Source organism: Cnephaeus nilssonii, assembly GCF_951640355.1.
Source record: "Cnephaeus nilssonii genome assembly, chromosome: 21".
In the NCBI taxonomy this organism is placed as follows: Eukaryota; Metazoa; Chordata; class Mammalia; order Chiroptera; family Vespertilionidae; genus Cnephaeus; species Cnephaeus nilssonii.
In genome coordinates, this window is record NC_137092.1 from 26,045,126 (window position 1) to 26,058,506 (window position 13,381).

General features: G+C 40.8%; 1 protein-coding gene across 2 annotated transcripts in view; it reads right to left on the reverse strand.

The window, feature by feature from the left end:
- Nucleotides 1-12,769, reverse strand: part of EDEM3 (ER degradation enhancing alpha-mannosidase like protein 3) — a 66,422-nt gene extending 53,653 nt beyond the window's left edge. For both annotated transcript variants that reach the window (XM_079761336.1, XM_079761335.1), the window contains exons 1-2: nt 12,388-12,769; nt 7,884-7,929 (exon numbers count right to left, since the gene is read on the reverse strand). In XM_079761336.1, the coding sequence (XP_079617462.1) occupies nt 7,884-7,929; nt 12,388-12,548 (207 nt within the window). In that variant the 5' untranslated portion in view covers nt 12,549-12,769. The remainder of the gene's footprint in view (nt 1-7,883; nt 7,930-12,387) is intronic.
- Nucleotides 12,770-13,381: the final 612 nt, after the last annotated feature.

Below are 13,381 nucleotides of genomic sequence, written 5' to 3' on the forward strand. Positions count from 1 at the left end.
AAAAAAACAAGAAAATCTTTGTGACCAGGGGCTGGGAAATATTATTTAGGTAGGATATAAAAGACATGAACCATAGAAGAAAAAATGGTAAATTGGACTTGGTTACAATTTAAAACATTTGCACTTCAAAAGACATTGTTAAGAAAATTAGAAAAAGCTAGAAGATGGTGGCACAGATAAACACGGTACTCACTGCCTCCCACAACCACATCAAAATTACAACTAAAATACAGAACAACCATCATTCAGAACTGCCTGAAAGCTGGCTGAATGGAAGTCCTACAACTAGAGAAGAAGAAAGCACACTGAGACTGGTAGGAGAAACTGAGGCACAGAACAGGCTGGTGTGACACCCACGTGTGCCGTTTATTTAATCTGGAGGGAGATCATCCCTGCAGAGGCCACCCGTGAGGAGCAAGGGGTCCCAGCCCCACACCAGACCCCAGCCTAGGGTTCCAGAGCTGGGAAGAGAAGTCCCTGTAACTGCGAGTGGTAAAAACCAGTGGGGAGTGTGGCTGAGTGTCTCAGAGGCTACTGGAGACTCAGGTGTTCCTTTTAAAGGGTCAGCAAGCGAACTTACTCAGACTCAACCCCTCTGAGCTCCAGCACCAGGTGGGTTTTGCAGGACCCAGACACATACAGGGAGGAACTGAATTGTCTGGCATCGGGGCAGGAACTCGGGGGCAGCGTTCTCCCACAGAGGGGTGCTCCCAGGGATCATTGTTCCTGTGCTGGGACCTCCCCTGTCGCAGGGCTGACTGGGAGCCATATCTGAGTTTCCATCAGCATGGCCCACACAGTTCGCTCGGCCCTTATATTCCCAGAGGCCCCGCCCCATCCAATTTGTAGTCCCACCCAAGTTATTTGCAGCAGCTTTTCCATATGAAGGGCCTGTTCTGGCTCAGGCTTCAGACTTTGCTAAAATCTCTCAAACAAGCTGTAGCTGGTGACAGCATGCCCCAAACCTACCAATAAAAGGCCCAAGATGCAGCATTAGCACCAGCCTGCCTTGCTTCACAGCTGTGCCTTGCCTGGGCACTTCCAAACCAATACAAACAGCAGGCATCTACAGATGTCTCCGTAGCTCCTGCCAGGTGGTCCCAGGCAGTGGCTGACTTTGCACCTCCCTGCAGGCCATAAAGCCAGTGCACCTGGTGGACAGCTTCAGACCATGCCAGATTACAACTCTACACATCCACTGTGACACATTCAAGGGGCAGACTCAGTGAGCACCAAAGTCCCACTGAAGCAAGCCCTGCACCATAGTGGTGTCTCCTGCACAGCAGCTCTCCCACAGTAGTCGCAGCTGGTCCTCACAGCCAATTGGCCTGGAAGTCAATTCCTCCCACTGACGCCAACAGCAATCAAGACTCAACTACAAGAAGACTGTGCACACAGCCCACACAGGGATGCACCTAGAGTGCCCAGCTTAGGTGAATAGGGAGGCTGAGTCTCTGGGCCCTATAGGACACCTACTACACAAAGCCATTCTACCAACTCAAGGAGATAAAGCAGCTCTACCTAACAGAAACAATCACAGGGAAGCAGCCAAAATGGGGAGACAAACATATCACAAATGAAAGAAATGGAAACAAGCAAACTACTAGATACAGAGTTTAAAAGCACAGTTTTTACTCGAGGATCTTTATGAAAGCTTCTAGGGACTTAAGTGAGATTTTCAAGGGTATTAGTGAGAATGTCAAAGACATGAAAAAGGAGCAGTCAGAAATTAATTATACACTAACTGAAATAAAGAATAATTTACAGGGACCTTAGCAGGCTTGGATAGAATGGATAGAGTGTCGGCCTGCAGACTGAAGGATTGTGGGTTCGATTCCAGTCAAGGGCATATGCCTGGGTTTCAGGCTTGATCCTCAGTAGGCGGCGTGCAGGAGGCAGCTGGTCAATGATTCTCTCTCATCATTGATGTTTCTATCTCTCTCTCCCTCTCCCTTCCTCTCTGAAATGAATAAAAATATATTTTTTAAAAAAAGACTATCCTACTCCTAAGTAAAAAACAACAACAAATTTTTTTAAAAAGAATAATTTACAGGGATTCAACAGTAGAGAATTCTGAAAATCAAATCAACGATCTGAAATATGAGGAAGCAAAAAACACCCAATTAGAAGAAAAAGAAAAAAAATCCAAAAATATGAAGATAATGTAGGGAGCATCTGGGACAACTTTAAGTATACCAATCTTTACATAATGGGGGTGCCAGAAGGAGAGAGAGAGCAAGATACTGAAAACCTAGTTGAAGAAATAATGATAGAAAAGTTTCCTTACCTGGTGAAAGAAATAACCTTACAAGTCCAGAAAGCACAGGGTGTCTCAAACAAGAGAAACTCAAAGAGGCCCACACCAAGACATATCATAATTAAAATGACAAGGGTTAAAGACAAAGCAGCAAGAGAAAAGCAGTTAGTTAGCTACAAGGGAGCACCCATACTGAATTCTCACCAGAAACTTTGCAGGACAGAAGGGAGTGGCAAGAAATATTCAAAGTAATGAATAGTAAGGACCTACAACCAAGATTACTCTACCCAGCAAAGCTATCATTTAGAACTGAAGCTCAGATAAAGAGCTTCACAGACAAGAAAGTCAAAGGAGTTCATCACCTCCAAACTAGTATTACATGAAATGTTGAAGGGTATTCTTTAAGAAGAGGAAGAAGAAGAAGAAAAAAAAAGATTAAAAATATGAACAATAAAATGGCAATAAATACATACTTATCAACAATTAAATCTAACAATCAAAATAAATGAGCAAAAAATCTAATGAACAAAATAAACTGGTGAATAAAATAGAACCAGAGGCATGAAAACATGGAACAGACTGACAAATCTCAGAGGAAAGAGGGTAGAAGGGGCAGAAAGAGATTAACCAAAGAACTTGTATGCATATATGTATTAACGATGGACACAGACAATAAGAGTGGTGAAGGCCTGGGGCAAGAACCAGGTGGAGGGGGGCAATGGGGAGAAAAAAGAGCAACATCTGTAATACTCTCAACAATAAAGATTTATTTTTAAAAAAGAAAGAAAAAATAAAATTAAAAAAGGCAAAAAAAAGTATAAACTGGGAGAAAATATCTGCAAAACATACAGGGGTGGGCAAACATAGGTTTAGAGATGTATGTGAAAGTTTACTCCTGTATTATTACTTATTTATGAATTATTGTATTATGTATTAACCTATTTTTGCCCACCCCTGTATATGTGATAATTTTTATCTTGCCTCCTCCAATTCATTAGTACCACTTCTAGACTACCTTATTTAAAGAATTACTCATTTTGATGAGCAAACTACCAAAAAGAAACATTAGGCAGATTTTCAAATGGGTAATATGAAAAAAATCTGGCGATAGTGATGGTTGCATAATGCAAATGTACTTAATGCCACACTGTACACTTAAAAATGGTAAATTTCGTTATGTTTATTTTACCACAATAAAATTTTTTTTTTTTTTAATTAGGAAGCCCTGGCCAATGTGACTCAGTTGGTTGAGTGTAGTCCCTTGCACCAAAAGATCAGAGGTTCAATTCCCAATCAAGGTCTGATCCTCAATCCCTGGTAGGGGGTGAGCAAGAGGCAGCCAATGTTTTTCACATCAATGTTTCTTTTGCTCTCCCCCCCTCCCCCTTCTCCCTTCCTCTCTCTAAAATCAATAAAAACATATTTAATGAAAATAAAACATTTTTTAAAAATTAGGGGGAAAATAATTCTAAGAAAACTCACATAAACCCATAAAGAAGTTACATTCTAAAACAGTTCCTTTTGGTTTGAACAATAAAAAAGATGATGTTTCGCCCTAGCCAGTTTGGCCCAGTGGATAGAGCGCCGGCCTGCGGACTGAAGGGTCCCAGGTTCGATTCTGACCAAGGGCACATGCCTGGGTTGCGGGCTCGATCCCCAGTAGGGGGTGTGCAGGAGGCAGCCAATCAATGATTCTCTCTCATCATTGATGTTTCTATCTCTCTCTCTCTTCCTCTCTGAAATCAATAAAGAAATATATATTTTTTTTTAAAAGATGATGTTTCTTTGAACTGTGCTCTCACAAAATCAAGCATAGAAGTAGTTATTAGGTATGATTCTACCAATTGAAATGTGCTTACCAACTCTTTTAGAGTCTATTTGCAATGTTTAGAGCTCCACCAAAGTACAGTTTTTGCTTATAACAGTTTAATTGAGTTGTCTACGGTAGACAGGAAAAATACTGGAAGACAAGGATCAGATCAGAGCACAGGTCCAAAACGGTTCTGCATTTGGTGGCCTAAATACATGTCATTTTGTCATCTAAATTAATCTGCAAACTGACCTCAGCACAAATACTGAAAACATGCTAACAGAAGCCCTAAAGTCGCTGTAGTCTGGGGTTAAATAAGGGTACACAAGAACTGCCAAAACAATCAAATTTCATGTTATTTAGGGAAAAGAGAAAGCCAGCTGTGCAATTCACTGTGGATAAACTACAGTTCGACTGGGGCTATAGATTTGTCAAACATAGCTGGTATAATATTAATATTTATGCCCATAACTGATAAAATCAGAAAATTCCTGGATGTAACACCAAGGGATAGCAGAGATGTAGTAATCTATCTAAAGCTGGCAGAGCACGGTCACAGAAAAAAAGTATTAACAGAAAAGGAAAGGGAAAAAATGCCCTCAAAAGGTACATGCCTAAATAGGAAATAATGTATATGTTCTAAGAAAGTTCTACGTAAATCCAGGGAACAAGTTATGAGTTAGAGCCTAGAGGAATTTTCGGAGGGCAAGTCCAATCTCAGGCAGAGAATGAGTAATGACAGCAGTAGTGTTGGTAGCAGCAGTAAACTTATACAGTGCTTCCTGTTTGCCGGACACTAGTTCTAAGCACTTGTATTAAGTTGTTTAATCCTTACAACATTGTGAGGCAAGCAAACCATTTCAGAGAGATGAGGAAACAGCCTCAGGAAGATCAGAGCCCAGCTGGTCGGTGGCAGAGCCACGTCAGGGTGTCCTGCTCCATTTCCAGAGTTCTCACTCTTACCATATTCTATTACCTGCCTTTGGAAAATACCACTGTTTACCTGGGAATCAAGAAAGTAAAAAGGAACTGCTCTAATTATAGACTACACTGGAGAGTAATATTAAAAAGAATGAGTGGAAAATGCAAAGCTTTCAACATTTATTAAAAGCCCACCATGTGCCAGCCAATTTTATATTTTGGCACAGTAGGCAACTGACTACTATAAAGTAAATTAAATATAAAGACTTAAATACCCCCAAATTCACCATAAACGTGTATTTTAATGAAGTTTATTAAATGTATATTTGAATTTAAAAGGCAAAGATATATCACAATAACCAACTGTAAAAATTAAGTACTTTTCATTGCATCTTCACAAGAATTCAACTCAGTTCTTTTAAAAAAAAAAAAGTAATAAGCATTTACATACCAGGCATCATGCTAGACACAGAACATATAAAAGATGAATTTATTAAAAATGGACCGTTTTCAAAAATTTTATCCTCTATAATCTTATACCCTTTGCAATTCTCCCCATTCCACATAGGAAGACACTGCTCAGAAGGGTGAAAATGATCTGTGTAGGTCCAAGCTATTAAACAGCTGAGAGGGGATGTGAACTCAAACCCACCTCACTCCAAAACCCTTCCTTTTTCCTCTACAGCAAGCTGACAGTGCTTCTGAGTGTAAGAACTAGGAAAAAACTTCAACTGATTTCATAACAAACACAGAGCTCCTGCTCTCTGTTTAATATTTTAGGACTCTTTCATGTTCGTTGAGAACCTGAAAAGGGGAAGTGTAAATTCTAGACTAAATTCTGGGTTACAAAACTCACATAAATTGAGTGAGTATAACACAGGTACACTGTAAGATTCACTCATGCAGTAAACAGTTGAACATCTATCTATCATCTATCTATCTATCTATCTGATAGAGAAATATGCTAATTAACCGGGATGCTGTAACTGGTCAACCGGACAGGAGGAGGTTGCACACGCAGGGTCGGGGGCGGGGCAGCAGGGGCCTCCAGGATCCTGTGCTGGGGGAGGGCTTGATAGCAGCGGCCGTGGCTGCTTCAAAGGCCGGAGAGGAAGGCAGGACGGGACCGGCAGGGCCAAGGCTGCTGCGGGGCCCGGGGAGCGAGGCAGGGCCGGACGGCGACTCGAGGGTGGGTGGTGCTGCGCGATTTCAAATCACGTGCTGGGCTCCTAGTTTAAAAATAAGCATTGCACAGACTGCAGATGGGTGGGCCTCTACCAGAAAAATGGAGGGGAATGTTAATTGCAGTAGTTCCGTCTTTGGAGCTGAAATTCCTCTCCTTTATATCTTGTAGGTGGGTAATTGTAACAGAAACCCAGTTAGGGTCCAATAGCTGCCCTCAATACCTGCTCTGTCACAAACCCACTTAAGTGCATTCTATAATAAGGAAAGTATGCTGATAAAACTTTCTGCCATTTACATAAGTGACAAGATATTAAAGATACTGTGCTTTATAAAGAGAGGATACTCTTCATAGTGAGACATATTGAATGGATGCAGCTACATGCCATTTTACTTAACTTGGGATCCAAAAGTATGCATTTATGAGATGGCTAAGGTTTGAGAGTGTAGCATGGATCCACTTGACCACCTCAAAACCATTAGCCTAGATTTGTTAAATTATGCTTTGCCCAAACGGAATTAATCAGGGATAAATGATCCCTTCTCCCCTCCCCCCACACAGATTTCCAGGACCAACAGTCACCAGCTGCCCAGTTACCAAAATATTATGCTTCCAAAATCTCTTGATGTCAATTCTGCATGTAGAGCGATCACGCTGCCCTGTGTGTGCCACTCTAACAGGAACACCATTGTGTGTTTTTTAAATAAATAATGACTAAGATCTTAAGAAATGAATTTAATGAGTATACATAACTTCATCAACATATTCTAAAAACATTAAGAACTCAGTATGTACTCTTAAAAATATTCAATATAAAAGGGAGCAAGGATCATCAAATACAATACATATTTAAAAATACAAAAGTGAAAATGTTTCAAAATACAAAAATGAAAAAGTATATGTACTTAGATGTTATAATATTTCTATATGAAGATATCTGAGTAATATATAATGAAAAATGGATTCATAGGATCCTATGAAAAATATTTAAAAGCAGAATGAACTAAAGTTAGTTCTCTATCAAACTTTTCCCAACTACATTTTTATTGGCCTTATCAAAGAAGATCTACTTTTTAAAGTGTAAAAACAAGGTCATAAGCAGTAATTCTCAGAATAACTTGATTGAACTCTATAAAATTACACATACAATTTTCTTTTGAGCTCTAAAATTTGCTCTGTTATGCAAAAGATCTCTAGAACTTTTTGATCTTGAAAAACTGAAACTGCTATTTCATCTCAAGTGAGCACCAAGACATTTTAAAACATTATGGGTCAGTGTATAAGAAAGCAAAACATATTCAAATCGAAGCCCACCATGAGGACATAATTTGGACAGAGACTACAAGTATTACTGAAAATAGGTTATTTATTTATTTTAAAAAGTAATTTCCTTTAAGGCCAGAAATAACGTCTTATTCATGTTTACGTCCACAATACATAGCTATACAAAGCACTCAATAAACATCGTTGATAGCATCAAAGAAAACAGTTTAAATACAGTTTCATAATGTAATTCAACTTATTCTTACCTATTCAATAAGTTGGTTCTCTAAGAACCACTACCAGGAATACTCTGTTAGCTTACATTTGCACTGATATTTAAAAACTTTTTTTTTAGTGTGCTACTAATTCAGGTTTCAAAGTTCCCATAACTATGCTCACAAAATAATTTGTTCACATGAATGGTATATAAAAATAAGCTTTCTACTTACCATATAGTTGCCATAAGCATGATCAAACATTTCCAGTACTTGATTCCTAATTTTAAAAGAGCATAAAAAGAAAAAAAGTATATTTCATTTATTGTTTTCCAAAAAGTAAATGTTCCTTCATAAACATATACCAATAAAAAACAAACAAAAAACATTTACTTGGAAGAGGACATAAGCAGAGTCAGGAAATACACCAGTGTTAGTCAACAAGCTTTCATGAACCACACAGAGCTGGGCCAAAGTTTTAGTATTCCTTCCTAACAACTCATGTAAAATTCATCTTATCATTTTTCCAAAGAAAACTGATGAATGATACATGCCATGCAGAAAAGGAAATGTGATGTTGAAAAAATTACCTCTTAACAAAATTATTTAACATCTGTCTTAAAAGGGGAATATTGTTGAAGAACCCCAAAAGAAATCCTATTACTTATACTATTATAGTCTACTAAAAGAGAGGCACGGTGTATATATTGATATGAAATAACAATACTCTTTCAAGCCTCTACCTCGCCCCTTAAACTGAATAAAATCACTAATGCATAGTTTAATATATATTTATTAATATGTTTGTCACATTTTCATGAAGATAGATTTGATGATTTTATGGTGTACTCTTAGCTCCTTAAAAAAAAAAAAACACCTGTCAAAAGTCAAATAAACAATATTTACCTCTAAAATGAGAAAACTAATCCTCAAAAAGAGATTTGTGTGTTTGGACTGTTTCTCAAAATCCCCAAATTGACTGTGAAATGGAGATTTCTGATCCCCACACCAGATTTACTAAATTAAAATCTGCAAGGTTGGGGCCAAGGAATCAGTCCGTCAATTAAATGCTCTCAAGTTTGGGTGATTGAGAGCTACAGGAAAAACTATGAAAGTTAATGTCATGGCTAAAATCTCAATAATTAGCAAGGGAAAATAGTTTAGTAATCTTTTATTAACTCTTAATATTATTTCTAAGTTCCTAATTTTCAAAAAATGGCTGGGTGTAATTTTATTTTGCCTCTTGCTATATTGCACTTGCCAGTTTAAAAATTGTAATCATGGATGGATGAAATAATGGTAATAATAAAGCTAGCAAACAGAAACTGACTAATTTCCAGATCCTGGCTATAATGACCAGCAAAATCAAGTACATTCCAACTAGTGAACTGAATAAAGTAAGTCCTGACAACTTTTTAAATTAATCATTTAAAAACACCTGACCACTAAAAACAAGATCTTATCACTTCGCTAAAACATTAAATCTTTGTGCTATATGTATCATAAGATATGGATCAAGTTATCTCAGAATCCTTCTAGACATTCATTATATGCAGGTGATAAAGACCTCTCAAATTAGCTAATAAATCAAATAAATAAGAAGTTAAAATTTCCCTTTCAAGCAATGATATCAATAAATGGAATATGAGAATTCTTTTTCCTTCCCCTGAAATAAAATTAATACAAGATTATTGCCAAGAAGTAGAAATTCCTGTGTCAATGTTAGTGCCTACCCATGTGTATCACAGATAACACAAGCTTTAACTTATTTTTAATCCAACTTTGCAAGCATTCAATTTTTAAGAATATAAATAAATTATGAATGCATACAAGGACACATTCTTTTCCAATCCTTACACTTACACAGCACATGATCAGCAAATTTCACAACACATACTTCAAAGTGGAGTTTATTTGATGTCCCATTAACTGTCTCTCTCTCACTTTAACATAGAAGTCCCAACAAAGTCATATTTAAATACAGAATGGTAGGATAATTACTATATTAAACAAAAAATGTTTCTATAAAGTTTTATATCTATTGAACAAATTGGATTAAAATGTGTTGGAAATCAAATTCACAGTTTAAAAATTATGTCTCTTCATTTCAAAATAATTTCTACAAGTCAGCTTTTTCTAGTTAATTCACATTGCCTGCCAACACGCTACAGAGATTGTTTTATACTTCTTTTTAATGAAAATGTGATATTAACAACTGCTGCAACATTTAAAACACAAAAGCAAAAAAAATCTTATTCCAGGAAGACTAGGTGAATAATTCCAAAAACTATATATTGTAAGTGACTGAGTAATTGCTTACTATTCGGGACAATTCCAGTCTTTATCATCAGTTTGGTTTGGGAGGAGAGGAAAAGAGGTAGGGCATTCTGTTTAGCATAAATCATATTTGAGCTTAAAAACAATCTCATGAGTCAAGATAAACCTCATGAGTCAAAAGTTCATTTTCCTGAAAATTTCCAGAGGGTAAAACAGTCAAGAAATTGTGTATTTGAGGTTTATAGCTCTGGACTCTTGTTCTACACTTACTCCAGAGTAAGGAAATCTAAATCAACAGGCCTAATTCCTGTAACTTCACTTGCATAAATGATCTTAAAATTTGATGTGAATTGGTTGGACTTTTCCAGTTAAAATTTAACTTTGGTCAAAAATGACTATTCTTCAATTAGAAGTTTTTAATAAAAAAGGGAGAAAGGGGAGTGATCAGCAAATTTCACTGGTGGTCAAATAAGAGGCTTGAAGCTTCTTTTTCTAAGTCTTATGGAAGCGCAGGATAGTGGAGAGAGCATGGGCTCTGAGGTCATACAGACCTGGGTTTGAATACTGGCTCCACTATCTAGTATCTTAGTGACTTTGAACAAATCAACCTTGAGTCTCAGTTTCCAAATCTGCAAAGTGGGCATCACACCCACCTCTTTAAGAAACAGGGAGGGTAATAGAGATAGCATGTAAAGTGCCTGGGACAGAGTAGGATTTTTCAGTAAAACAGTTATCGATGATACATTCAATTCATAAAGAAAAAATGTAAGGTGCTTATTAATTTACTGGTGATTTTTTTTCATAGCTGATATTTTCTCTCTCTCTCTTTTTTTTTTTTTCATCAAGCTCTTTCATTACTATTTTATTTAAAAATACAAAACTCTTGCCTTAGCCAGTTTGGGTCAGTGGATAGAGCATCTGCCTGCGGACAGTAGGGTCCTGGGTTCTATTCCAGTCAAGGGCACATGCCCAGGTTCTGGGCTCAATCCCCCGTAGGGGGCGTGCATGAGGCAGCCGATCAATGGTTCTCTCTCATCATTGACGTTTCTCTCTCTCCCTCTCCCTTCCTTTCTGAAATCAATAAAAATATATTTAAAAAATAAAAATACAAGACTCTTGCAACAACATAAACAATAAGGAAGTATATAAAATAAAACCTGATGGTTTCACCTCACTTTCTAACCCCAAAAAGTAATAAGCTTTCCATCTTTTTCTGAGCTTAGACTTCTTTTCTTTAAACACACACACACACGGGATGGTACTATACATATTATTCTACAACTTGCTTTAAAAAAAAAAAATCTTGAGAATACATACATCCTGGATAGCCTTCCAATGATCTACCTCCTCCTTAATGTCTGAATATTATTCCATAGTATGGATGCTCCAAGGAACAATTCTGTTCTTTCAACATGCACACGTCTGAACAGTTATCTCAACCTTGACAGAGCTTTTATTTCTGTAGGATAGATTCCTGGAGGTGGGATCAATGAAACGGGGCACATACGACTTAAATTTCAGGAGGCAGAGCAATGTCACTCCCATCAAGGTCGATTTCTCACACCTCAGCTAGCCAATGCTCTCTCCATATGTTTTGTATTTACTAACCTAATGATGAAAAACAGCTGTCCCCTTGCTTTAAGAGGCATCTCTCACATTCATGAGGCCGAGTTCCTTTTCATGTTTACTGACCATTTGCACCTCTCCTTGCATTGAAATGACCTCTTCAAGCCCTTTGCCCATTTTCTATTGTTCTTGGCTTTTTTTTTTTTTTCTTAATTCATTTCTGGGACCTAAAGTGTATCAGGAATACTGACTCTGAATTAAATGCTGTTCAGTATACCTGATAACTTTATGCCCCTTTCAAGACTGATAAAACTGAGTCAAGTGAACAGGTATACTTAATCGGGGCTTTTGAAAAAACACCATCGACTATTGTTCTATTATGCAAATGGGGTGCCAGAAATGGTAAGACGTGTCAAGTTCAAGTTCCAACGAACGCCCCCTTTGGCTGTAACAGGTGTAAACCTTATTTCCTTAACTACTGTGAGATCAGCAACATTTCCCCAGCGGGAGCGCACTTGTGCGAGACACCTCCTCACATCTCCCAGGAAAAAAATACACACCGCGGGCCTCTCCCGCGCAGCGACACGCGGGCCGCGGCCCCCTTCCCGGGCCACGGACAGGGCAGCCGCGCTGACCCCCCGCGCTGGCCTCGTAGCGCCTGCACTGTCCCCGACGGCCACGGCGGCGACGCCCCGACAGTCCCCGGAGGTCACCAGGCGGGCGGCGGCCCCCACCTTCCCGGAACCTGTCCACCCCGCTAGGCTTCTCGCCAGGCCACAGGCGTCCCACCGCGACCGGAGAGAGGCCGCTGCAACGCCGCCGGGTCGCCAATGACAGGCACCTGGCCCGGGGTCAGCCCCACGAGGAAACCCACCCACCTGCCAAGCACCCTTACCCGAGCCTCTGTTTCTCCTCCCTAGTCATGGGCGCGGCCCCCGCCGTCCACACGGACGTGGCCGTCACCAGGCAGAGCGCGGCCGCCGTCGCCACCAGGCTCCATGGCGCTCGCTGGGGGGCCGGGGACCCACAGCCCCGGCCGCCTCCGGCTTCGCTCATGGCCCCGCGGTTCCGCGCACGCGCAGCGGCTACGCCCGGGCCGTGGGACACATTGCCGGACGCGCGTGGCGAGGGGGCTGCGAGCCGTGCCGAGGGCGGGATGCGGAGTCAAGCGAGCGGCCGCCGTCGCCGAGCTGTTTCGCGAAGCCACCGAGCCGGTCTCCAGCGCCAGCGCTGCCACCGCTGCCGCCGGCCTCCGCCCTCGGCAGCCTGAGCGCCTCCCCCAGCTTTCCGGTGTCGTAGTCTAGGAAACGACCTCCCCCGGCGCTACTTCCGGGTAGGGCTCCAGACGTAGAGCCCCAGGACCAATGGGGACCGGATCGGAGAGGGGCTGGCTCCGAGGATAGGAGACAGCATTGGCCCGGAGAAATGAGACGTGGACAAAAGGCGGGACTAAGGAGGGAACCTGGCTCTTAGGCCCGCCTCCGACCGGTGAACTTGCGACCTGAAGACTACCGGTCCCAGCATGCACTGCTTCCTCCCTGGCTGTCCCGCAACTCGACTCCACCTGCCGGAGTTTCCACTCCGGGTGGGCGCGCGGCACCCTGGGACTTGTAGTCCTCCGAGGGTCCCGGGCGGGTTCCTCGGATCCCGCTTTCCCTGGCTCCCAGTGGCCAGCCCTCCCTTGGTGGAGCCAGCCCTTCCTCCCGACAGCTGGCCAGCTCTTTACCCCTCTTGCCGCGAATGACATTTCCCTGAAGGCCGGCAGAATGAGGCTCACAGGTCCCTAGCTCGGTGCCACACTCTTTAGAGAACAGTGTTGTTTGGAGTAATCCTCTGTCCTCAGGGAGATTGCAAAACACTAACAGCAATAATGAATTGAGCCTTCGAAA